Genomic DNA, 18,778 nt, shown 5'->3' with positions numbered 1-18,778 from the left:
AATAACGGCTTTTTGTGCTGGGACAAGGATGACCGAGAAGTTGTTCGTTTTCACGATTGTCCGACCGGATGATTTACCGTCCAACTGCTGCGTGTTGTTCTTGTCAACACGAAACCGCAACTATACTCGTCTGTTGTTTTTTGGGTTGAGCCCATAGTACTATATAGACAACACAGAAAAAGGGAGTGGTTATTTCCGTTATATTACATATTAGACGTATCGTGAGATAGGATAGGGGGGAAACGGACATTCCTTGTATTGCAACACCCGGAATCGGTGAAAAGGTCAACGCGCCGTATCAAAAAAGAAAATAAACCTTAATTGGAAAATGAATTGACGGGAATTCGGTTGCGCGACTGCTGTCGGCGCTGTTTCATGGCGTTCAAAATGGCTTGGAGGAAAGAGTGGCGAAGTAGGTCAGCCGGATTGCGTGATGCAACACATTCGGCATCAACCCATCCGCCGTGAATTTCACGGCAGGCCAGGCCGTTGGCGCAGGGACAGAGGTTCAAATAGACGTGATGTTGTTCATGTGATGGATCAACAAGATTTTGAGTGAGTCGACAAGCTTCGCCCGTCTGACGCAGCGGCAAACAGAACCGGTGCAGACGGGACCTCGTAGAGCGGACGCAGCACTCGTCTGGAGAGCAATCCTCGGAATTGCGACACTCTTCGCCTGCCGCTTGATGAACTGGACAAAAGATAAGAGGCTTTAATGCTTTGGTTGAATGCTGACGTCTTGCTAACAATGGAAAAACAAACAAAAATGAGCTGTTCAAATTATTTTTGGGAACACATTTTTTAAATGGCTGGTTACCTGCAGTCCACCAATTAGGAACAAAACGAGTAGCTCCGCTGTAAGGAACCAACTGCTGGGTGACTAATGCCAACTGAATTAGTAGTAGAGCAGCACAATAGTACAAGTTTCGAAGTTTAAAGAACATGGTATACGTCTTGATCGCCTTCCGGTTTCATCATCACTGCCCACTTATTTGTCGGCAGGTGTAGCAAGACGCTTTTGATAGGATTTAACCTATGAATAATTCATCGATACAATTTGCTAGTCTGACAAAGTTCGTATGAAACACAAATCGAGTTGAAAGAAACCCTAAATTGTCTAATGGTCTAAAGAAAATATCAAAAAATGTCCATTTTATTCATGTCGGTTGCAAAAAAATGAGGAGAATTTCGTTCATATCGTCGGTGTGGAGTTATTCGAGTTGGAGGGTTTGACTGCTGGAACTGGCGTCGATGCAGGTGCTGAGTTTCCCTGCGCGTTGACCTGTTGAGCGCGAGCGGCAGCTAGAGCGGCGAGTCGAGCTTGGCGGTACTTTTGACGCCATTCCTTCCAGCGGCCGATCTCCGGATCGCTGGCGTCTCCTTTCACCTCCAGCTGCTGGCAATAGGCCTCACGTAAAATCCGGAAGGCCTGTAGAGTGCCGTACGGCAGCTGAGTCACCGGATCAAAGTATTTGGCTCTTTGCCTGAAAAGAGATATGATAAACGAATGATATTTCCCTTTCATCTAAGAGAAGACGATCACTCAAACCGACCTGGTGATAGGACAAAAATTCTTTTGAGGTGGAGTGACTTTCGTCCGACTGAAATTAGCCTCCAAGACACTGTCATTCGAAAACGTAACGAAAGTTCTTTCACAACACTGCTTGCTGTCGACTGTGGCTACCGTGCCATTCTCAACAACTGGATTATTATCTTCTTTTTCCTCATCTTCTTCGACATTAATTCGCTCGGCTTCCGGGTTGACTTCCTGGATTAGAGGCATTGACGTCGAGAGGTAACGAATTGTTGGTCCAGTAGGAGCCTTTTTCACTACCCTAGTTTTCTTCTTCTCCAGTTCAAGTTGGTGATACTTTTCCAATGATTGAATGTTTAGCAACTCGGTCTCTTTGGCTTCTTCTAGAAGCTGTTGTTGGGTTAACTTTTCGGAATTGTCCCTTCTACATCATAATAAATGATTTGTTTGAAACATTTCTAATGAAGAATTATTTTTAATGCTTACCTGTTGTGTTTTCTTTTCCCTTTTGTTTCTCTCTCCCTGAGTCTTTGTACAGTTTCAGCTGATTTCAATACAGTTGTTTGCCTTACTGCCTTCTTTTCTCTGGCCTGTGAAGGAATTTTTGGCTTTCTGGCATATTTCGACCTGACCTTCGGGACTTCCACGGGAACTTCTGTTTTTTCTCCAGCTTTTGCTATTCTCTCTGTCATTTCATCAGCATTTTTGTCACCCTTTAAGCGTTTGCTCGAGGAAGCTTTAGGCTCCTAAGAAATATTTTTTAAATGATTTCATTCATAAATTCTTTAGTAGAATAGACATACCTTGTACGCTTTGGTACTGACTACACCTCGTTTTCTTTTAGTGCCCTCATCTTCATGATCAGAGATGGGTTCATCATTTTCATCAATGCTGAAATCTGAGTCTACAACGTCATCCTGGTCCTCTTCCGCTCTAGACAAAAAAAATTTAGTTTTATTGAGTAAATAGAACAATTTAGACTTTAAATTACTTGAAAACGAATTCATTGTCATCTTCTTCATCATTGAAGCCACCGTAAGTGCTTTTATAGAAATCGTCATCCTGTTCTTCTTCCTCCAGTAATTTTGACAAGCGATTACCCGCATTTACACGCCGTTCACGTTGTAGTGACATGCTGAACTTTAACAGATAGACGTTATTTTTTACTAAACAAACTCTATGAGAATTCAATTACTAGATCTGTGAACACAAAAAGTTCACGTTAAAATTACACAAAAAAATCAATTTTTTCTAAACAACCTCAACTGGAAAAGCAGACGCCAACGCCACAGAAAGCCATCTATTGACTAAAACCAAACTTAATTGTTGCTAAATCACAACGCTAGGTGGCGTTATATCCTACAGATTCAAACCTTTCCGCCTTTCCTTTCATTCTTTCTACTTTGCTTCTCCTGGATTTAGACGTACCTAAAAAAAGAAATTCTGTCTCTTTCATTTATATTTGTTCTTCAATCTTCATTCAGTCCTTCCCCCTTAAGACTGAATTTAGTTACTAAGACAAAGAATTGAAAACACTTCACCTTGTTTGTTATAACGTTTTGTGTTGAGGAACCACTTTAAAGAGAATATTTTATTTTTATTAAAATTGTTACAGACTTCAAGCTCTTTATCCCGATCCTTATCCAGGTTGATTAACACAATGAAAAGGCAAAAGACAAGATCATACACACTCATGACATGACTATAACATTTTTGTTTAAATGAGGGTACGAATTAGCATAATTGCCAGTTCCAACCAGTTCCAACCAGTTCCAACCATTTCACGAATTGACCCTTAAAATATGGCCTCAGTGTCTATCGCTACTTTGACAGTTACTCACCATTTACGTAAAAAATTTTACAATTGTTATTTTTCAAAATCAAAAGTAAAACCAATTTTCCCGCCGATGTATGCTTTTTCTGCCGCACGGAAGTAAGCTTTACTTCTGGCATTCATCTGAAAGAACGAAAAAATCACCTGAGGCTAGAATAACCCAGAGAAAGTCATTGACAGATGGAAAACTCAGGTGTTTCCGTACAAAGACCGGCATGCAGTTAGTCTTGAAACCAGTTCAGCTTGACTGACTCCGGTGCCATCTCACCATTTCTTTGAAAGCTTTATCAAATGTATGTCCGTGATTTTGTGCTCTTGTCTCTAACATTCTTATTGTGTCTGTTCACGTCAAGAGGAGAAGGTGAGAATCATTAAAGCGTTTTAACTTGCTCTGTTTCTGTTAAGAAACAACTGTTTAGTAGGAATCTAGCAAGAATCTTGCAAGAATTACGTCCTCCTACTTGTCTTAGTCGAGTAATTTCAATTATATATTACCACTTTTCCCTTCTACTGCAGAATTATGGCGGGAAGATGTGACTGGGCGTATGAACATTGGTGTGACGGCTTCGGGGTTCGATCAAATTCGGCTAGACTGCGGTAGCAACAATTTTCAAGTGGTAGTAGAGACACTGGCCGATTTTAGAGGAGTAATATACACTAGAGGTACAAAACAAGAGCAAAAATCGATTTAAAATTTTCATTTCTACATTTTTCTCTGACTTAGGCAGCTTCTATTCACGAAAGGCACCGTGCTTTCTAGATGCTAACGGTGGCCGTCGTTTCCGGCTCAAAATACCATACGATCAGTGCAATGTTGAGGATGTACGTGCAATAAGAATAACGAATGTATCAACACGTCTTACGTCTCATGTTTCTAATGTGCAATTTTTTTAGGATGGAGAAAAATTTCAAGTGACTCTCATCTTGCAGCATGATAAGGAGCTCATTATGCCAGGAGACGGAGCTTTTGCACTGCAATGTGATCTGTCAGCCAAAGATTCAAAATCTTTTAAAGTGTAAGATTTCAAAATTGTTTCGACGTCATTAAAAGTAGTACTACTCATAATTCATTGATTTGCAGATCTGCCGTATCCAGTATCAGTTTAGCTGATCCGGATCCTTCCGGAAAAGACGTTCCAACTCATTTGAAGTCCACTGTGAGCGCTCCAAACGTAGTTATCTTCAAGCCGTCCGATATCAGACCAAGAAAGTCACCGCAAAGGATAGAGCTATAATTGTGAATATTTGTTTTTTAATTGTGTGTACATCCCACATTGAATGTCATAGACGGGGATCATCTGCACTAATATAAAAATAAAGACAAACTTTTATTTCCGGCGAGATTATTTTGTTATCAGTGATCAATGCAGGAAGATCCTAATGAAGCGTCCCAATGCTGGGTATTTTCTGTGTTGCGAAATAAAGGAAATGCAGCACCGTCTACGTCATAACTTTTACAGAAAGATTGCGCAGTATCTTGTAATAATAGAATTAACGAATTCAGTCAATTCATTTCAGCTTTCTTAAGCTGTTTAAAGAAAAATAAAAATTTTACCCGTTATTATTCTTGTCCGATTTTCATTTGAGCAATTTAAAATATGAGACACCGAGATACTAGATAGTTACGAAAGAATTGAGCAACAACAGTGCGAGGCGGAAGCAGCAAAGGAGTGCTGGTGGCTGGTGAAACACAATGACATGTGGCAACGCTGTAGCCCATTAAACCCCACGGAGAAAAAGGGCCCGACGAATTGATGAAGCTCACAAGACGACGACTCAGTAACAAGTGTCAGTCTCGAAAAAATACACCGAGAATGGCGTCTGAAAGCAGGAAATTTAACTGGTGTGCTGTGTTAGTTACTCTCACCCTCATCGGCATTTGCACAGCTGGTATATAAAAATTATACTTTGTGACGTTTAATGTTTTGGGTTTTATGGCGCTATAACATTTGCTCGAGAACGAGGAAAATATTGTGTCGAACTTAACGACAGGCTTCGTCTGTACATATTTTTATTGTCGGTTTAATGGTTTCAATTTGCCTCAATATATTGCCACATTGGTTTACTTTGTAATTGGTAAAATGTATTTTTTTGACAGATGACTATTTTCTGTACGAGTCAGACGAATTTCCCAGCAGTTGGCAGCAAGAGCCTGTGATTAAGCTACTGAGCAAGCGACAAGTGGATCAAAAGGAAAGCAAAGATGCAAAGAAACCTGTGGCCATGAAGCCCCAACCAAATTCAAATCCAGAAAATTCTTCAAATCAGAAACTAAATAGCCCAGTTCTTGAGTTACCACAGGGAAACAGTAAGTTTGTGTTAATAAATATGCCAATTAATAAAAATTATCTTGAGTTTTCTATTAGCTTCAGACATTCAGAACAATAATGACACTATGACTATTCCTATTACAACTGCTACACCATCTACCATTACACCAACTCCAACTGAAGTGCTACCAACTGTGGATTATGATGGTCTAAACATCACTGTTAAAAATGTCACTCAAGACTACCATCGATATTACAACAGGTAATAACCATACATCAATTACATCAAAATTGTCAGTGATCAATTAATTATTTTTCTTTCAAGCTCCACTTATCCTGAGAAAGGAATGCAATTTTGGATTGATTTTGACAAGGAAAATGCATCTACTCACGATATGTTGTCTCAATCACATCGTCGTGCCGCTGTAAGAATTTTTAAGTGGCAATCACTATCTCGGTTACAAATTAGATTGTTTTTTTTGTTTTTAAACCCACAGACGGTTCCGCTCTCCTTCGATTTTCCCTTCTATGGGCACTGGGTGCGTAACATTACCATCGCTACTGGGGGCTTTCTATATACTGGAGACTACGTTCATTCTTGGTTGGCTGCTACACAATACATTGCCCCGTTGATGGCAAATTTCGACACAAGCATGAGTAACTACTCCACTATTAAGTACATGGATAATGGAACGGCGTTTTCAGTTCAGTGGGACAAAGTTGCTCTTCAGGATAAACCCGATGGAGGCAACTTTTCATTCCAGGTATATTGACTTTTTAAAATTTTCTTTTTCGAATTGATTTTCATTTACTCGTGTTTTTCTTAACGCAGGCAACTTTATTAAAATCTGGTGATATTATCTTTGCGTATAAAGACATTCCTATTCCAGTTAATTCAATTGGCGATGATGCCCATCCTGTCAAAGTGGGCGTTTCTGATGCTTATATCATCGACCGAACCATCTTTTGTGAGTTTGTGGTGTCCCGACTTCCTGTTTTCTATCTAATCATTAAAGCAAAATCTAACTTTTTTGGTTTGCAGTTGTCCGCAGGAAGACGATTTACGAGTACCATAAGGTAGACAAGAAAACAGAAGAGGTCACATCTGATTCGGCCATTTATTTCACCGCTCTGCCTACATGTGTTGCATTCAATTCCTGCGATTCTTGTATTTCAAACACTATTGGTTTTGATTGTGTATGGTGCTCCACGGCTGAGCGTTGTTCTGACGGCATGGACCGCCACCGGCAAGATTGGCTGGTCAAGGGCTGTGACAAAGTCTTCGTTGATAACATTGGTAACTGCAGCTTGCCACCTTTAGTTCCTTCAAGTACTCCGCCAATGGAAACAACCATTCCCACTCCTGCACCTACAAAGTAATTGATATAATATTTTGCAGTTTCACCGTCGATTGACTAACAATTTTTTTATGTGGTAGATTCCCACCTACGGCTACGACAGTCACGCCAACAACTAAGCCATGGGACGATTTTGATCCTTCAGCCAGTCGCGTGACAAATGGTAAAGAAAGCACATCCAATGTTTCTTCTGTGTTATTTCTTATCCTTACTTTAGCTAAAGCTAACATCTGTTATTTCTCCCGCTAAACATTCTGATAGTAACCACTTCGACTACTACTGCATTACCCATTCCAATTTCTGAGGCCAGGGCTAATACTGAGGGTACGGTTATTGGGTCTAATATCTGTCCTTAAACCTGAGCTGTAGCATAAACTTCCTCCCATCATCTGTTATTAATGTTTGTGTTATAGATGCTTCCGAAGATGCCAATGCTTCCAACGTTTCCTCAGTCGTTGGCATCTTGTTCTTGGTGGCCATAGTCGTTGGCCTCGGAGGATGGCTGTTTTACGCCTACAGGAATCCACACACACCGTCGGGTCAATGCTTTATTCGGGTATGTGATGAGTTTCGTGGAAAAGCATAGTGAACTTCTCTAATTATTTTGACTCACAATTGCAGTACCGCCCTGCGCAGTGGCGATGGAGATCTGGAGAAGCTCATTACACCGCTGCCGCTATTCACATGTAAATGGAAACACAACAAGTCCTGCCTTGAATGCACGGGTTGCCTTAATTGATTACGCGCACGCACTCACCTAAAATAAACACCCACTAATTTCGTCTGGGACGCCTTATGTTAAAACGAACGAACCATTGCGATCGCCGTTGGTTATAAGTAGAACCCAAAAAATTAATCATCACTTCCCCCAACCCTCCACTCGTCGGAATGTTCTTGCATTGTGTTGTGCAATAGACCTCTTTAGTTTTCTTTTTATAAACACCGACTAGCTGAAAATCATTTTTCATGATTTGATGTCACCCACTGGGAGGGGAAAACAATGTTATGCACACTTTATATATTTAGCAAAAAAAAAATAATCTGTCTTCCGGTGGATCGGTTTATTGCTTGATGAATATGATGATCCATCACCGACAAGGAGAGAGAGGCGTGCTCATTTCATTCAGTTGATTGATTTATTTCGTCCCTCACATTCCCCTGTCTTATTCACGATACCTTCAATTTTAGGCAACAAGTTTATCATTTTTCTCTTTTTTTAATTAAAAATTGCCGGTATGTGATAGTTGGGTAGTGTATATAGTAGCCTGTTATTGTAACACCATCAGCATCGAGTTTCTAAATCTGGATATTCTTTTTTTTTTTCCAATTGCGATTCATTTTTATTATTTCTCCCATCAGTGGTGATCTGAGTTTTCATTCTTCTTTTCCCCTCTACTTACTATGGCCTGTATTTTATCATGTTGCTCTCTATTCTTGTTTCTATCCGGCATTTTGATCTAAACGAAATAATAATGTGAGCCTGTCTTATGGGAATAGAAGCAGCAGATTTTTTTCCGATTACGAGGCATTCTATCAAGTGGCAATTTTCTTCGTGTCTATCAAAATTGGAATACACATGGAATTCTTATAGCACATGTTTCCATATTCGTAGGTACATTATTGTTTTAGGGGAGAATCGAAATTATTTTCTTTTTAAAGAAAAATCCCATATACAGTGTTTTATAATTATTCTCTAATATTTTTTTGGTTGATCAAATTTTAATTTTTTGATGGTTAGCTTTAACTTTGTCATTAGTTAAACGATTGCAGCGCCCTTGGGATTTCGAAGAGAAAAATAACCCTTCCTCCCCCATTGCAAAAGCTCACCCCTTCTCTTTCTTCTCGGACGCAGTACGCCGCCAGCTACAGCTATTGATGGGACTAGAAGAAGTCATGTTGCCCGAACTGAAATAAAGTTTACTTTAAATGTTGAAACAAGTCTGGATCCATAAAATTATATACTCTTTTCATTGAATTGATCGGTATCCAGTTCCGAGAATATTAAACAAACAGAGTGAACGAGAATCAGTCGACACGTGGTTTTACTTGTTTTGGAGTACCTATTCGAATCGATATCACAGCTGTATAGTGTTGTTGGAATCTTTCAATTGTTCGTCGAGGGCTTCAAAAAACAGGTAAATTAGTTTTGTTAAAATTAAGATCTGTGATGATTTCACTGTGTGTTCTTAAAAAAATGAATTTTTTATTTGGTAATTGTTATCCAAGTAAACTCAACCCAATTGTTACACACCTCCAGTGCTTAAATTTCCATCTTTTCAGGCTGGTTTATCACATGTGTATTCTTACCCTTCTTTCAGTATCAAAAGATCATTTATCTAGTTAGTAACAGAAAGCAGCAAGTGAACCTGAGAATTATGTAATAATCATCTGTAATTTTTCTTTCGTGATCATTAGTCGACACCATGAGTTCCTCAGTTTTCTCAGTGAATGATAACACTGGAGATAGTGGATCTTCTTTCTCAAATCTGCTTCCTGTTAATGTGATCAGTGAGGATGGTATTCATGAGAGTGTGATGCTCGATGCGAATGGACTACCCTCTCTGCCCGGCCTTGATGAATTCTGCCAGAATAATGATCATGTCAATGCAATTTATAATATGCTTGGTCATAGTTCAAATTCTGAATTTATCCCCCCTGAACTTTGTGTGGAGCATCATTCCAACAACGAAAATCAAGAATTACGACCTTCAAATCATGGTACGTTCAAGTCGTTTTTCAGTTTGCTAACGACGGTTTTCTCAATTATTGCAAAACAATCAGGCTTAATGCATTTCTTGTAATTATTAGGTCATAATGGGGATACCATATTTCAGATAAATCAGTCCAATAATCACTGTCCATCCACCAGCAATAACCAAGACTGCCCATCTTCAAATCACGGTAAATTCAATGATATTTAAACTGCTGCTCGCTCGTAATCTAATCGCAGTTGTCTGTCTGTATAATCGTAGATTCATCAACAAGTACACCTTCGCTGAGTTTTCAAATTCGAATCGGAGAACCCGAAGAAAGCACAAGTGGACCAGGTAAAAATTGTATTGCTATTTTATCATACGTCCAGCATTCTCCTATTTAATCCTTTTTTATCCACAAAAGAACCACCATTGGGTACTGTCATCCGTAGAGGTATATCAGTGATTGGCCAAGACCAACTGATGGCCACGCCTAGTACCAGTCAAAACTACGAGGGTGTGACTAGCGAGCCAAACAGGGTTGTAAATGGTGTGGTTCCGCATGCACCCGAAATGTTACACTCGGAAGATCCAAATGAAGAAGAGATTGGTATATATAGTTTCTTCCCATTGATTTGTTCTTTCATTTAATTAATTAATTTTTAAAGATGAGGCGTTCCAAAATGTTTTTAGTGGCTTTAGTCAGGCAGCAGAAAAAGAAATTCTTGTCCTGTTGGATGCTGACACACTAAAACGTAAGGCAATAAATGAAAAATAAATATTAATAGGTTCACTAATCTCAGTTTTGTTTCATCCTCCAGATTGTTTGGATCACCTCCGCAAGTCCCCGTTACTTATTTGCAGTTTTTGTCACGAACTCTTTGAAGACATATCACCGTTTCAAGTTCATATTCAGACCTGCTGCTCTCCGCCAGGACTTGAACTTAAGCAAAAAATGGATCAAGCTGCCATGGATCAGCTTGCCCGCTCCTTGTGGAAATCTGTTTTCTTAAAAGAATTACAGAATACGCCAATCGGGCAAAATTTAAGTAAATTGCATTACTATTTTTCCCTAAAAATGTGCTTCATAATTTTATTTTCCCCTTTTGTTTTCAAGAGCAACACGAAGGACACTTGCATAACGAACTAAATCAGATTTGGTTATCTGGGTCTTTTGAGCCCATGCTTAAATGTCGTGAAATTTTTATTCGAGCTGCTGTTGCCATAGTCTCTCGTAGGTGGGTTACGAACGCTGTCGCCAACGAACTTCATCGTGTCAGAGCAATTAAACCTAAGGTAGATTTATAACCACTAGTGAAATTATAACACTGCATTCATTTTTTGACATTATTCTCCAGCAACCGAAAAAGCGTGTCAAGATTGATTCTGACACGGATCAGTCTGTCGCAGATCCAAGCTCATCCAAATCTGAGAAACCATCTGTATCGAAGAAGAGAAAGACTCGTGGCAGGCCAAATAGTAAGAACGCCAAAAAGACAACTGAAACAGATCTTGCCATCCGAGGACTTATCAATGATCAGGATGAGACGAGCAGCAACACTACTCAGTATCACTTCACTCCGGAAACGCCCGTGTCCGACCATGGAATAGACGTGATGCCAGTGTTGCCTCCCAGTGTGGATGCGACAGAACAGTCCCGCCTAACAAACAGTAGAGAAGACTCCGTTACGACACCCATATCAGACAGTGGAGTAGATTTTACACCCGAAATGGATTACGAATTGGACCGTTTAGTCAGAGGAGTGCCTGATGTTGACTTACTCGCAGAAGCCGCCAAAGGTTTTGAAAATCTTGATAACGCATCTGGTAAATTAAATTCTTAACATTTCTGCGCCTATTTCATTAACTTTCAATAATTTTTTGACAGACGCGTGGGAAAATAATGCCACGGCGGATGAACCGTTAAGCGAAAACGAGTTCGTTGTTGGCAAGATCTTAGATCGTCGGTTGCTCTACAAAGTTGAAGATTTCAATCCACTAGAAGAAGATTACGAGTACCTCGTTTCATGGGAGGGTTACGGTGAAGAAGACAACACCTGGGAACCTTACGAACATCTAAAGCACTGCACTCAAAAGCTGACAGAATACCGTGAACGGCTAAAACAAAAGGCACTAAGATGTCGACGAGGGAAACGAATTTGAATTACCCAATGTACTTAAACAAGTTCTGATTTCACAAAACGTGAAAGATTAACGATATTATCACGAACTGTTGTTTTTTCTTTCTTTGTCTTTTTTTTATATTGTGAATTTGAAGCGCTCTCGTTCTTAAGTTCTTAACCCCACCGGATTAAGTAATCCAGATTTGCTCATGTATGTTAATTGGATATTACGTGCCAAACTATTTTTCCTTTTTCTGTTGTGCGTGGATAAGTATAACCAAGTTTTAATACCTAGAATTCCATTTCATCTGTTATTTTTTTTTGTTTTTACTCAAGACGAATTTCCCATGAGCCATCACAGAGGGCACTAGTCACCTGTTTGGCAGTCAACAATTCAACATCGTGAGTTTATACATGAGATATCGTCAGTTATTTGAAAACGTGTGGTCAATAGCCTTACTTTAAATTATGCCTCCAAAGCGCTTTCCTAAACGCGAGGTACTCTAGTTAAGTTTGTGTTTTATTTGCTTCGTTCTTGACGTTCATTTTATTCAACTTTTGAAAAAGCCAGTAGGTAGAAAGCCTCCTGCTGTTGCAAGACAAAATTTAGATATTCCTGTAGTTGGATCATCAGAGACTCCCGATGATCAGATTCAGAAAACCGAAGAAGAACTTAATTTTTGTATTCACCAACTGAAGCTGTCATTGAACTCAAAAAAATTAACTCCCAAACAAAGTAATAATATTCTATCACTGATCTGTTGTCTTAATTAAATAAGATTTCTGTCACAGTTGATGCAATTAAAAAGGATGTCACCATTCTTGAAAATCCACAAGAGTTGATGGTGAAAAAGAGATGCATTATGAAAATGAGTCTAGGGGACTATCGGAAAAAGATGGAAATGGAAAAACAAAAGGTTCCCTTGGGTATGTTGCAAGAGTTATCTGTTAAGTTCAGTTTAATGACGTTATTTGTCTATTTAGGGTTACGAAATGCTGCTATAGGAACGGCTTCAACAAGCACTGGTCAGTTTATGAGGAAATCCCACCTTGTTATTGATCAAGAAAATAAAGATAAATTTTCTTTTCAGCATTCTGATAATAGCTTTAGGTTCAATTTTGATAGTGGTCAAAAGGAATGAATAAATATTGTACATTCAACTATTTTATTTTCCAAATGTTTTGCATCTACAACTAAGTTATCATTTCCTTCCATACATATGTTGGTTTAACATGATTCTTTTACCATCCTCATCATGCAAACAAGGATTCTTCTTGTGAGTTGGATGAGGTTTACGTTTTACAGTTAAATCTTCTTTTGCAATTCTGATAATTCCTTCAACATAGGATTTGGCATCAAATTGCTCAGCTTGTGCAACTTGTGCTGAAAGTTGCATTTGAAATTCTTTTTCCTTTTTTGTTTTTCTTTTCAGGGCCATCCTTCTGTACTCAAATTTTCTAACTTTTCTTAGCTTTTTCAGCTTGTGCTTCTTCATTTTCCTACGTCTGATGACAATCATTCTGGCAGCCTGTTTTTCTAACTGGGGCATATCAGGACTAATTGTTGGTAAAGAAATATCTTCTTTGATGACAGGTAATATTGCTGAAGTTGGTAAATGTTGAGGCATTTTCCAGTCAAGTATGCCTTTTCCCCCACTTTTCTCATAGATGGATGGGCTTACCTTAGGCAATATCGGGATGAGGAGGGATATAGGCATTGGATTGCTCATATTAGTAGGCCCACTTTGTTGCATTGAAAGGTACCCTGATAATAGAAAAAATTAATGAAAAAAATAAAATAAGAACAATTTTCAGCTTGAATTAAACACTTACTTGCAGGAAGGACTGAAGAAATAGGAAGCCGGTGAGAGTTGGACATAAACCTTCCAACACTGAAAAAATTACGCAGCATCATTAACTGTTCCTTTGAAGGAAATGAAATTGTTATTATTTACTGATGATTGACAGTTGTTTTTCAAATGATTAATGGTCATTAAATATTGACGATTTTTTTAAGGAAGGCAATAAGTAATGCAAATTCCTCCAAAAAATTCGTCTGCTAACACTAGGTTATTAAATGCTTGCTAACATGTGCGGTGTCCTACGCTTTTAATTTAACTAGGTGGAAACGGATTTTGCGCATTAAAAAAAATACAATTCAAGTATTCAACAAATGGAACGAGGGTTGGTAAATATTTTTAAATTCTTATTTTTACTTGTTAACATTTTTATTATTACATATTCTATAGCTCTGATGGCGATTCTCTGGTGTCTTTGTCTTCCACAGACAGAGCTACAAAATACATATAGTATTCTATAGCGCTGACATGGACATAGAAAAGAAGACGCATTTTTTTTTTTAATAATTGGGCGCAGACTCGGACTCCGAGTATACGCATGTTCTTAATCTATGACATGGACGTAATTTTCTTTGTGGATATGGAATGAATTCAAATCCATATCAAATGTAAGTTTGCTTCTACTAAATCTACTATCATCTTATTCTACATCTACATCTATCTACATCATCTATCTACTAAATCTATTTCACGGAGATGACGAATTTTGGTTTATTTTCCGTTCAGTGACTCTAGTCGTCCGTGGATGCTAAGGGCTGTCACTAGGTGGCTAAATATTTTAGTGTGTTTAGGGATTGAACTATTCACCCCTAGTGTGTAGAGGGATGAATGGGGGCGTTATTTAAGTTCTGAGACGACATTCTACTAAATCTAATTGACTAACTAATTCTCTTTCTCTTTTCACCCGTGACGCTGTCCGTGAATAGTGACTCTCGACATTGCTGCATGCTTTTTTCTGAAATTTTATCGAAGATTATTAAATGTATATTTTTTGTGTGGCGAATTCACGGGTTTCATTTCCTTTAATTTATCCTAGGTCGTTTTGCCATGTGATGTGCTGTACATTTTCTTAAATGTATTGCTGCGTGTTGCACGTTTCGCCACATGTAGAATAACGGTACAAAATTGTTGATTACCTCTTAATGCCTATGACTGTATCTGAATTGAAATTCCTTGATTGGTTTCTGGTCGTAATTGAGTTTTTATTTTTCATTGAGCAGCCCTATGGAGTTAGAGCTTCTTCATGTGTTGCGTGCACGTTACACATTTCCATTTCAAAATGTTATTGGTTCTTTTCATTTATTTTCTTTTGCTTTTTAGTTGTTTAGTCAGTTTGATGTCCCAGTTGAATTGGTGTCTGTTTGGTGTGCATATCATATTCAGGTAAGAGATTTCTTTCATTACCATCAAGAATTTGAGTATATGGTAAACTTTAAGCTTCATTACTGTCATGCAGGTGGTTTTGTTGCAGCCAGATGTTAAAAGGGAGTTAAAGTCAAATTGAGCTGCAGGTTCTGGAAGCCATCTTCATTGCTGGTGTCTTCCTGAAATGTAAAAGAGATGAAGTAATCATGAAACGGTAACTGGGTTGTGATATTGGGTTATAACAGGGGAAGTTTCATCAAGTGTAAATTAAAATTTTATAGCTGCTTAGAGTTTTTCTGAAAAGATACTTACTTACTCAACTAGCTTTGGCTGAATTATAATTATTTTCATCTAACTAGAACAGTATTCCCTTTTCCAAAATTAATGATGAAACTTTTTCTTGTCATTTAAACATTTGTTGCTTGGATTTCATATTAATTTAAACTTGACAAAACTTCTTTCTTTTATTACATGTTTTTTCAGCTGGTTCAGGTTTAGATGTTAATTAGTGATTTTTCTTTCCAACAGGTATTGGTGATGTGTTCATCAATCTTCTGCATTCAGTTTTTGTTATCAAGAATTGGAGAATTAAAACTTGTAGCAAAGCTGCCAGAGAAAGAAATGGTAATATGCCTGAGATATTATTTGCAAATTAGGAAGTGTCCAGTTTTTTATTGAAATGTTGTTTTCTGTCAAAAGATCAATTTCAAAACTCAGGAAATTAGTGATAGTACCTTGCTTTATAAGCAGATCCTTGTCTATTTTACTAAGCAAAAGTTAAAAGAAAAAAATGGTGTTTCTGTTTTCTAGTATAATATCCCTGATTTTTCTCATAGGTTTCGACGGAAATGTGCAGCAGTTTTGCGGTCCGACTCCTGTTTAAGCTGTTGCTTTCCTGAATTTTGCTGGAGTCTCTGAAGTAGCTGAACCTGAAGTTATGATGCTGGTGTTATCCTGAAATAGCTGATGTTGGGATGATCAAGTTACTGCGGCAGTGCAATTCGTGTTGATAAAAATATTATATCCATATAGTATGTGATTGTAGTAACCTTAAGCTATTTCGTTATCCATTGTGGTATGTTGCAATCTGATGTTTGTTTAAACAGTAGTTGTGCATCCTGAAATCATCCTCACTCACTCATATGTCTTAAATAATGGCGTGTTAAAGTCAACTTGAATATTTAGATGTGCGTTGGATACTTAATATTTCTCACAATTATATGTGAAATGTTATAATAAATAAAAACACAACCAATTTTATAAAACCAAATTATATACTTGATGAAATAAAAAAAATATTCTAATATTAATAAAATATTAAATCATAACATAAAATTTAAATTACTAAAGTAAATTGAATAACATTGAATTAAAATCAATTTAGTTAATAGATTTAAATTAAATTTAAATTAATTAAGTTAATATAATTATACGAAATCCAGATTTTGGCCAAAATCGAGAATTTTCCTGAACTATAGTTCAGGAAAACTTTCAAAACCGGAAGTACGAAAACGTACAAAACAAAACATGAACTTTACCACAAATTTGACGAGGATTACGAATATGCGGCTCTTTTGTGCATCGAATGAATATTTACTGAACTACTGACTTAAATGAGGAAACCGGAAGTAGGAAAAAACAAACACATTATTTAAAAATCGAACTAGTGAGCTTTGATGCTGAAACAGAAAATGGCAGTTATCACCCAAAATTTCCTTACAGTAGCAGCGAGAAATTTCTTCAGAGAGATGCAAAGTAAACGCAATAAAACTGAGTGAAAAAAAAATTAAAGGCTATGCCGTCTAGCGTCAGAAAAAAGAATCGTTTATCAGTAATAACATGGAAACAATGTCAGGTCTAGCTCGTTGACACTTAGGCCATTTGAAATAACTAACAAAAAAAGGCAAATAACTCACGTAATATTCTCCCCTCCAAATTTGTATCAAGTCTTCACCAAAAAGCCACCACCGCAGCATCACACATCACAACTGACGAAATCCCCAAGGTAATGATGCTTCAACAATGAGGAGAAGGCAGCTTCACATTCGCTCAAGTGCCTTGTCTATGGCATTTGTTTTTTGTTAGGGTGATTCAGATTGTTGACGAAATATAGTCTTCTGCTACATCTGCTCTAGGTATCACCCTTTTAGCTTTATTCCTGTCATTCTGCACTAGTGCACTGTGTACCAAAATCTTTCTTTTTTTTCTGTAGGTTCTGATGACCATTGATAATTGGAGAGCAGCATAGGAATGCAACAGCTTTGTCTGGGCGCCAAATGCCCTACTAAATAGAATCCTCTTGGGAAAATTTGTCTGCTCCTAAGTTACACAACACACATCATAAGTTAATTAACAAATTCAAAACAAATTTAGATTGGGATTTTGAGATAAGTTAAAATGTTTTTAATTAATAGATAACACAACATTTAGCTAATGGTTCTTATTGCAATCTTGACTTAATTTTTTATCTTAGTTCACTTAGTTTTTGCGTGACCTAGGTGCTTGTGACAATGGAATGGAGATGAAATGATCCACCAATAATGCAAGCTATGTCTTCCAAAGCTAAATAGTTTCTACTGTCATTTAATGTTTATAATAATATTTCAGGTAACTTCCCCTGTCAAATCGTAGGAAATCTTCAAGATATTGATGCCTTCCTCAGATCCAATTCTTTGCTGCCACCTCTTTTGCAGACAGTTGTGGTGACCTCCACTTAGTTCTAATTTAGGACATGTAACATTGATAAATTTGAGGTATTGCTTGCTGTTGCTACCATATGGTTTGAAAATTATATCTAAATATTATCTCCTTTCAGGTTAATCCCTCACCACTCTATAGTTGTTTGGAAACTGACGAGAGATTGCTGGAACTGAAGACTGATAATTTGTGTAGATGTAGAAACATTACAAGTGCATATCTGGGCTCCCTTCTTTTCTGTGGCCCCGTTTCCCTAACTTACCACTAACCAACGCCCGCCGGTGGTCACTCACCCGCTGTGAAACCAGGAGGAGGGCAGGGCTCTGGTCGAACGGGGACTTGGAATAACGATTGTGTTTAAACTCGTTCAGAAGATAATGTTTTGAACAAAAAAAAAAATAAAATTTTGTTATTTAAAATCCTTTTTTATTTATTACAGATATTAATTTATTAGGTTTTAAAATTTGCTTATGTGGTTTAAGTTATAAATTTGAGTTGGTAAATATATAAGGTCTGAAAGAAGAATTGAAAGTTATAAGTTTATTGGGTTAACTATAGGACTATAGGATTAAAAAATTAATTGTGTTTTATCCCAACTTAAAATATCCCCTCTCCAATCCCAAAATCATGTTTATTATTTTTTTGATATAAACAACTCCATAATTTTTTTTGTTCCTTCTTAACATATTAACGGTAAACTATATTGACACAATACCAATTTCATAAAATAATAATGCAACTTCGGTAACACGACACCAGCACCAAGGAACGGCCAACTGAATTTGATGCAAAAAGATTTATCACCAGCATAAGCTGCAACAACGTACCACAACGGAAAGCATTTACGCAAACATACACGATAAACCTGTAACCGAAATGAAATGATCTTCACCATAAATGGAAATGCTGCCTGAATAGACAAATTAATGACACTTTATGTGGTTTTAGTTACCAAATATTCTGAAAACAAAGCTATTGTTGAAACAAAAACAAAGTGTGTGATTTAAACTACAACAAAAAAGAAAGAGAAGCTAAAACTTTTACT

The 18,778-nt window shown here is 37.6% G+C and overlaps 7 protein-coding genes and 2 long non-coding RNA genes across 16 annotated transcripts; 6 read left to right on the top strand and 3 right to left on the bottom strand.

Moving 5' to 3' along the window:
* Window positions 1–186: 186 nt before the first annotated feature.
* On the bottom strand, window positions 187–1,141 carry LOC124349098 (prokineticin-2-like). Of its 2 annotated transcripts, none has more exons than XM_046799607.1 (2): window positions 818–1,141; window positions 187–742 (listed from the first exon to the last, which is right to left on the bottom strand). In XM_046799607.1, the coding sequence occupies exons 1-2, from the start codon at window positions 942–944 to the stop codon at window positions 318–320; spliced, it is 552 nt and encodes a 183-aa protein (XP_046655563.1). In that variant the 5' UTR covers window positions 945–1,141; the 3' UTR covers window positions 187–317. The 2 variants fall into 2 exon arrangements, with proteins under 2 accessions (XP_046655563.1, XP_046655565.1); XM_046799609.1 differs by having other exon boundaries at window positions 187–691; window positions 818–1,140.
* On the bottom strand, window positions 1,136–3,954 carry LOC124349011 (vacuolar protein sorting-associated protein 72 homolog). 2 transcript variants are annotated; one of them, XM_046799475.1, is made up of 6 exons: window positions 3,864–3,954; window positions 2,526–2,674; window positions 2,338–2,467; window positions 2,021–2,280; window positions 1,554–1,958; window positions 1,136–1,484 (listed from the first exon to the last, which is right to left on the bottom strand). In XM_046799475.1, exons 2-6 carry the CDS (start codon window positions 2,666–2,668, stop codon window positions 1,193–1,195), a joined length of 1,230 nt encoding a protein of 409 aa, XP_046655431.1. In that variant the 5' UTR covers window positions 2,669–2,674; window positions 3,864–3,954; the 3' UTR covers window positions 1,136–1,192. The 2 variants fall into 2 exon arrangements, with proteins under 2 accessions (XP_046655431.1, XP_046655430.1); XM_046799474.1 differs by lacking the exon at window positions 3,864–3,954 and adding an exon at window positions 2,795–3,024.
* Window positions 3,528–4,709, top strand: LOC124349085. 2 transcript variants are annotated; one of them, XM_046799590.1, is made up of 5 exons: window positions 3,528–3,729; window positions 3,882–4,031; window positions 4,093–4,190; window positions 4,263–4,384; window positions 4,450–4,709. In XM_046799590.1, exons 1-5 carry the CDS (start codon window positions 3,660–3,662, stop codon window positions 4,601–4,603), a joined length of 594 nt encoding a protein of 197 aa, XP_046655546.1. In that variant the 5' UTR covers window positions 3,528–3,659; the 3' UTR covers window positions 4,604–4,709. The 2 variants fall into 2 exon arrangements, with proteins under 2 accessions (XP_046655546.1, XP_046655547.1); XM_046799591.1 differs by having other exon boundaries at window positions 3,531–3,729; window positions 3,885–4,031.
* A 389-nt stretch (window positions 4,710–5,098) lies between these two features.
* LOC124348938 (plexin domain-containing protein 2-like) lies at window positions 5,099–8,586 on the top strand. Of its 2 annotated transcripts, XM_046799350.1 has the most exons (11): window positions 5,099–5,258; window positions 5,467–5,676; window positions 5,735–5,900; window positions 5,964–6,063; window positions 6,136–6,402; window positions 6,471–6,606; window positions 6,681–7,014; window positions 7,077–7,159; window positions 7,258–7,320; window positions 7,410–7,552; window positions 7,618–8,586. In XM_046799350.1, the coding sequence occupies exons 1-11, from the start codon at window positions 5,123–5,125 to the stop codon at window positions 7,684–7,686; spliced, it is 1,707 nt and encodes a 568-aa protein (XP_046655306.1). In that variant the 5' UTR covers window positions 5,099–5,122; the 3' UTR covers window positions 7,687–8,586. The 2 variants fall into 2 exon arrangements, with proteins under 2 accessions (XP_046655306.1, XP_046655307.1); XM_046799351.1 differs by lacking the exon at window positions 7,258–7,320.
* A 265-nt stretch (window positions 8,587–8,851) lies between these two features.
* On the top strand, window positions 8,852–12,119 carry LOC124348914. Its single transcript, XM_046799313.1, has 10 exons — window positions 8,852–9,131; window positions 9,412–9,714; window positions 9,805–9,897; window positions 9,969–10,043; window positions 10,114–10,299; window positions 10,358–10,444; window positions 10,511–10,738; window positions 10,807–10,985; window positions 11,048–11,516; window positions 11,578–12,119. The coding sequence occupies exons 2-10, from the start codon at window positions 9,420–9,422 to the stop codon at window positions 11,850–11,852; spliced, it is 1,887 nt and encodes a 628-aa protein (XP_046655269.1). The 5' UTR covers window positions 8,852–9,131; window positions 9,412–9,419; the 3' UTR covers window positions 11,853–12,119.
* Window positions 12,120–12,186: 67 nt separating this feature from the next.
* On the top strand, window positions 12,187–12,976 carry LOC124349106 (UPF0488 protein CG14286-like). Its single transcript, XM_046799618.1, has 4 exons — window positions 12,187–12,310; window positions 12,380–12,548; window positions 12,605–12,739; window positions 12,797–12,976. The coding sequence occupies exons 1-4, from the start codon at window positions 12,281–12,283 to the stop codon at window positions 12,952–12,954; spliced, it is 492 nt and encodes a 163-aa protein (XP_046655574.1). The 5' UTR covers window positions 12,187–12,280; the 3' UTR covers window positions 12,955–12,976.
* On the bottom strand, window positions 12,965–13,885 carry LOC124349077. Its single transcript, XM_046799580.1, has 2 exons — window positions 13,646–13,885; window positions 12,965–13,577 (listed from the first exon to the last, which is right to left on the bottom strand). Exons 1-2 carry the CDS (start codon window positions 13,725–13,727, stop codon window positions 13,015–13,017), a joined length of 645 nt encoding a protein of 214 aa, XP_046655536.1. The 5' UTR covers window positions 13,728–13,885; the 3' UTR covers window positions 12,965–13,014.
* A 518-nt stretch (window positions 13,886–14,403) lies between these two features.
* On the top strand, window positions 14,404–16,296 carry LOC124349154. 4 transcript variants are annotated; one of them, XR_006920139.1, is made up of 6 exons: window positions 14,404–14,653; window positions 14,708–14,788; window positions 14,992–15,054; window positions 15,128–15,250; window positions 15,565–15,660; window positions 15,873–16,296. It is a non-coding gene; the product is annotated as an uncharacterized LOC124349154 (long non-coding RNA). The 4 variants fall into 4 exon arrangements; XR_006920138.1 differs by having other exon boundaries at window positions 14,708–15,054; XR_006920137.1 differs by having other exon boundaries at window positions 14,556–14,788.
* A 784-nt stretch (window positions 16,297–17,080) lies between these two features.
* On the top strand, window positions 17,081–18,012 carry LOC124349176. The gene is made up of 3 exons (XR_006920183.1): window positions 17,081–17,171; window positions 17,249–17,789; window positions 17,852–18,012. It is a non-coding gene; the product is annotated as an uncharacterized LOC124349176 (long non-coding RNA).
* The last annotated feature ends 766 nt before the right edge of the window (window positions 18,013–18,778 follow it).

This window comes from Daphnia pulicaria, chromosome 7, assembly GCF_021234035.1.
Source record: "Daphnia pulicaria isolate SC F1-1A chromosome 7, SC_F0-13Bv2, whole genome shotgun sequence".
NCBI classification, from domain to species: Eukaryota; Metazoa; Arthropoda; class Branchiopoda; order Diplostraca; family Daphniidae; genus Daphnia; species Daphnia pulicaria.
Note: the sequence above shows the minus strand (reverse complement) of the source record. Positions and strands in the feature narration are given on the sequence as shown.

Excerpts from the sequence above, each read along its gene's own strand:
- LOC124349098 (XM_046799607.1), bottom strand. The coding sequence starts at position 944 with ATGTTCTTTAAACTTCGAAACTTGTACTATTGTGCTGCTCTACTACTA. Across the intron at positions 743-817 it reads TCCTAATTGGTGGACTGCAG|CAAGACGTCAGCATTCAACC; the intron begins GTAACCAGCCAT and ends TTCCATTGTTAG.
- LOC124349011 (XM_046799475.1), bottom strand. The coding sequence starts at position 2,668 with ATGTCACTACAACGTGAACGGCGTGTAAATGCGGGTAATCGCTTGTCA. Across the intron at positions 2,281-2,337 it reads TCAGTACCAAAGCGTACAAG|GAGCCTAAAGCTTCCTCGAG; the intron begins GTATGTCTATTC and ends AATATTTCTTAG. Across the intron at positions 1,485-1,553 it reads AATTTTTGTCCTATCACCAG|GCAAAGAGCCAAATACTTTG; the intron begins GTCGGTTTGAGT and ends ATCTCTTTTCAG.
- LOC124349085 (XM_046799590.1), top strand. The coding sequence starts at position 3,660 with ATGTATGTCCGTGATTTTGTGCTCTTGTCTCTAACATTCTTATTGTGT. Across the intron at positions 4,191-4,262 it reads ATCAGTGCAATGTTGAGGAT|GATGGAGAAAAATTTCAAGT; the intron begins GTACGTGCAATA and ends CAATTTTTTTAG. Across the intron at positions 4,385-4,449 it reads GATTCAAAATCTTTTAAAGT|ATCTGCCGTATCCAGTATCA; the intron begins GTAAGATTTCAA and ends ATTGATTTGCAG.
- LOC124348938 (XM_046799350.1), top strand. The coding sequence starts at position 5,123 with ATGAAGCTCACAAGACGACGACTCAGTAACAAGTGTCAGTCTCGAAAA. Across the intron at positions 7,160-7,257 it reads AGCCAGTCGCGTGACAAATG|TAACCACTTCGACTACTACT; the intron begins GTAAAGAAAGCA and ends ACATTCTGATAG. Across the intron at positions 7,321-7,409 it reads GGCCAGGGCTAATACTGAGG|ATGCTTCCGAAGATGCCAAT; the intron begins GTACGGTTATTG and ends TTTGTGTTATAG.
- LOC124348914 (XM_046799313.1), top strand. The coding sequence starts at position 9,420 with ATGAGTTCCTCAGTTTTCTCAGTGAATGATAACACTGGAGATAGTGGA. Across the intron at positions 10,044-10,113 it reads AGAAAGCACAAGTGGACCAG|AACCACCATTGGGTACTGTC; the intron begins GTAAAAATTGTA and ends TATCCACAAAAG. Across the intron at positions 10,986-11,047 it reads TCAGAGCAATTAAACCTAAG|CAACCGAAAAAGCGTGTCAA; the intron begins GTAGATTTATAA and ends ATTATTCTCCAG.
- LOC124349106 (XM_046799618.1), top strand. The coding sequence starts at position 12,281 with ATGCCTCCAAAGCGCTTTCCTAAACGCGAG. Across the intron at positions 12,311-12,379 it reads AGCGCTTTCCTAAACGCGAG|CCAGTAGGTAGAAAGCCTCC; the intron begins GTACTCTAGTTA and ends CTTTTGAAAAAG. Across the intron at positions 12,549-12,604 it reads AAAATTAACTCCCAAACAAA|TTGATGCAATTAAAAAGGAT; the intron begins GTAATAATATTC and ends TTTCTGTCACAG.
- LOC124349077 (XM_046799580.1), bottom strand. The coding sequence starts at position 13,727 with ATGATGCTGCGTAATTTTTTCAGTGTTGGAAGGTTTATGTCCAACTCT. Across the intron at positions 13,578-13,645 it reads TTCTTCAGTCCTTCCTGCAA|GGTACCTTTCAATGCAACAA; the intron begins GTAAGTGTTTAA and ends TTCTATTATCAG.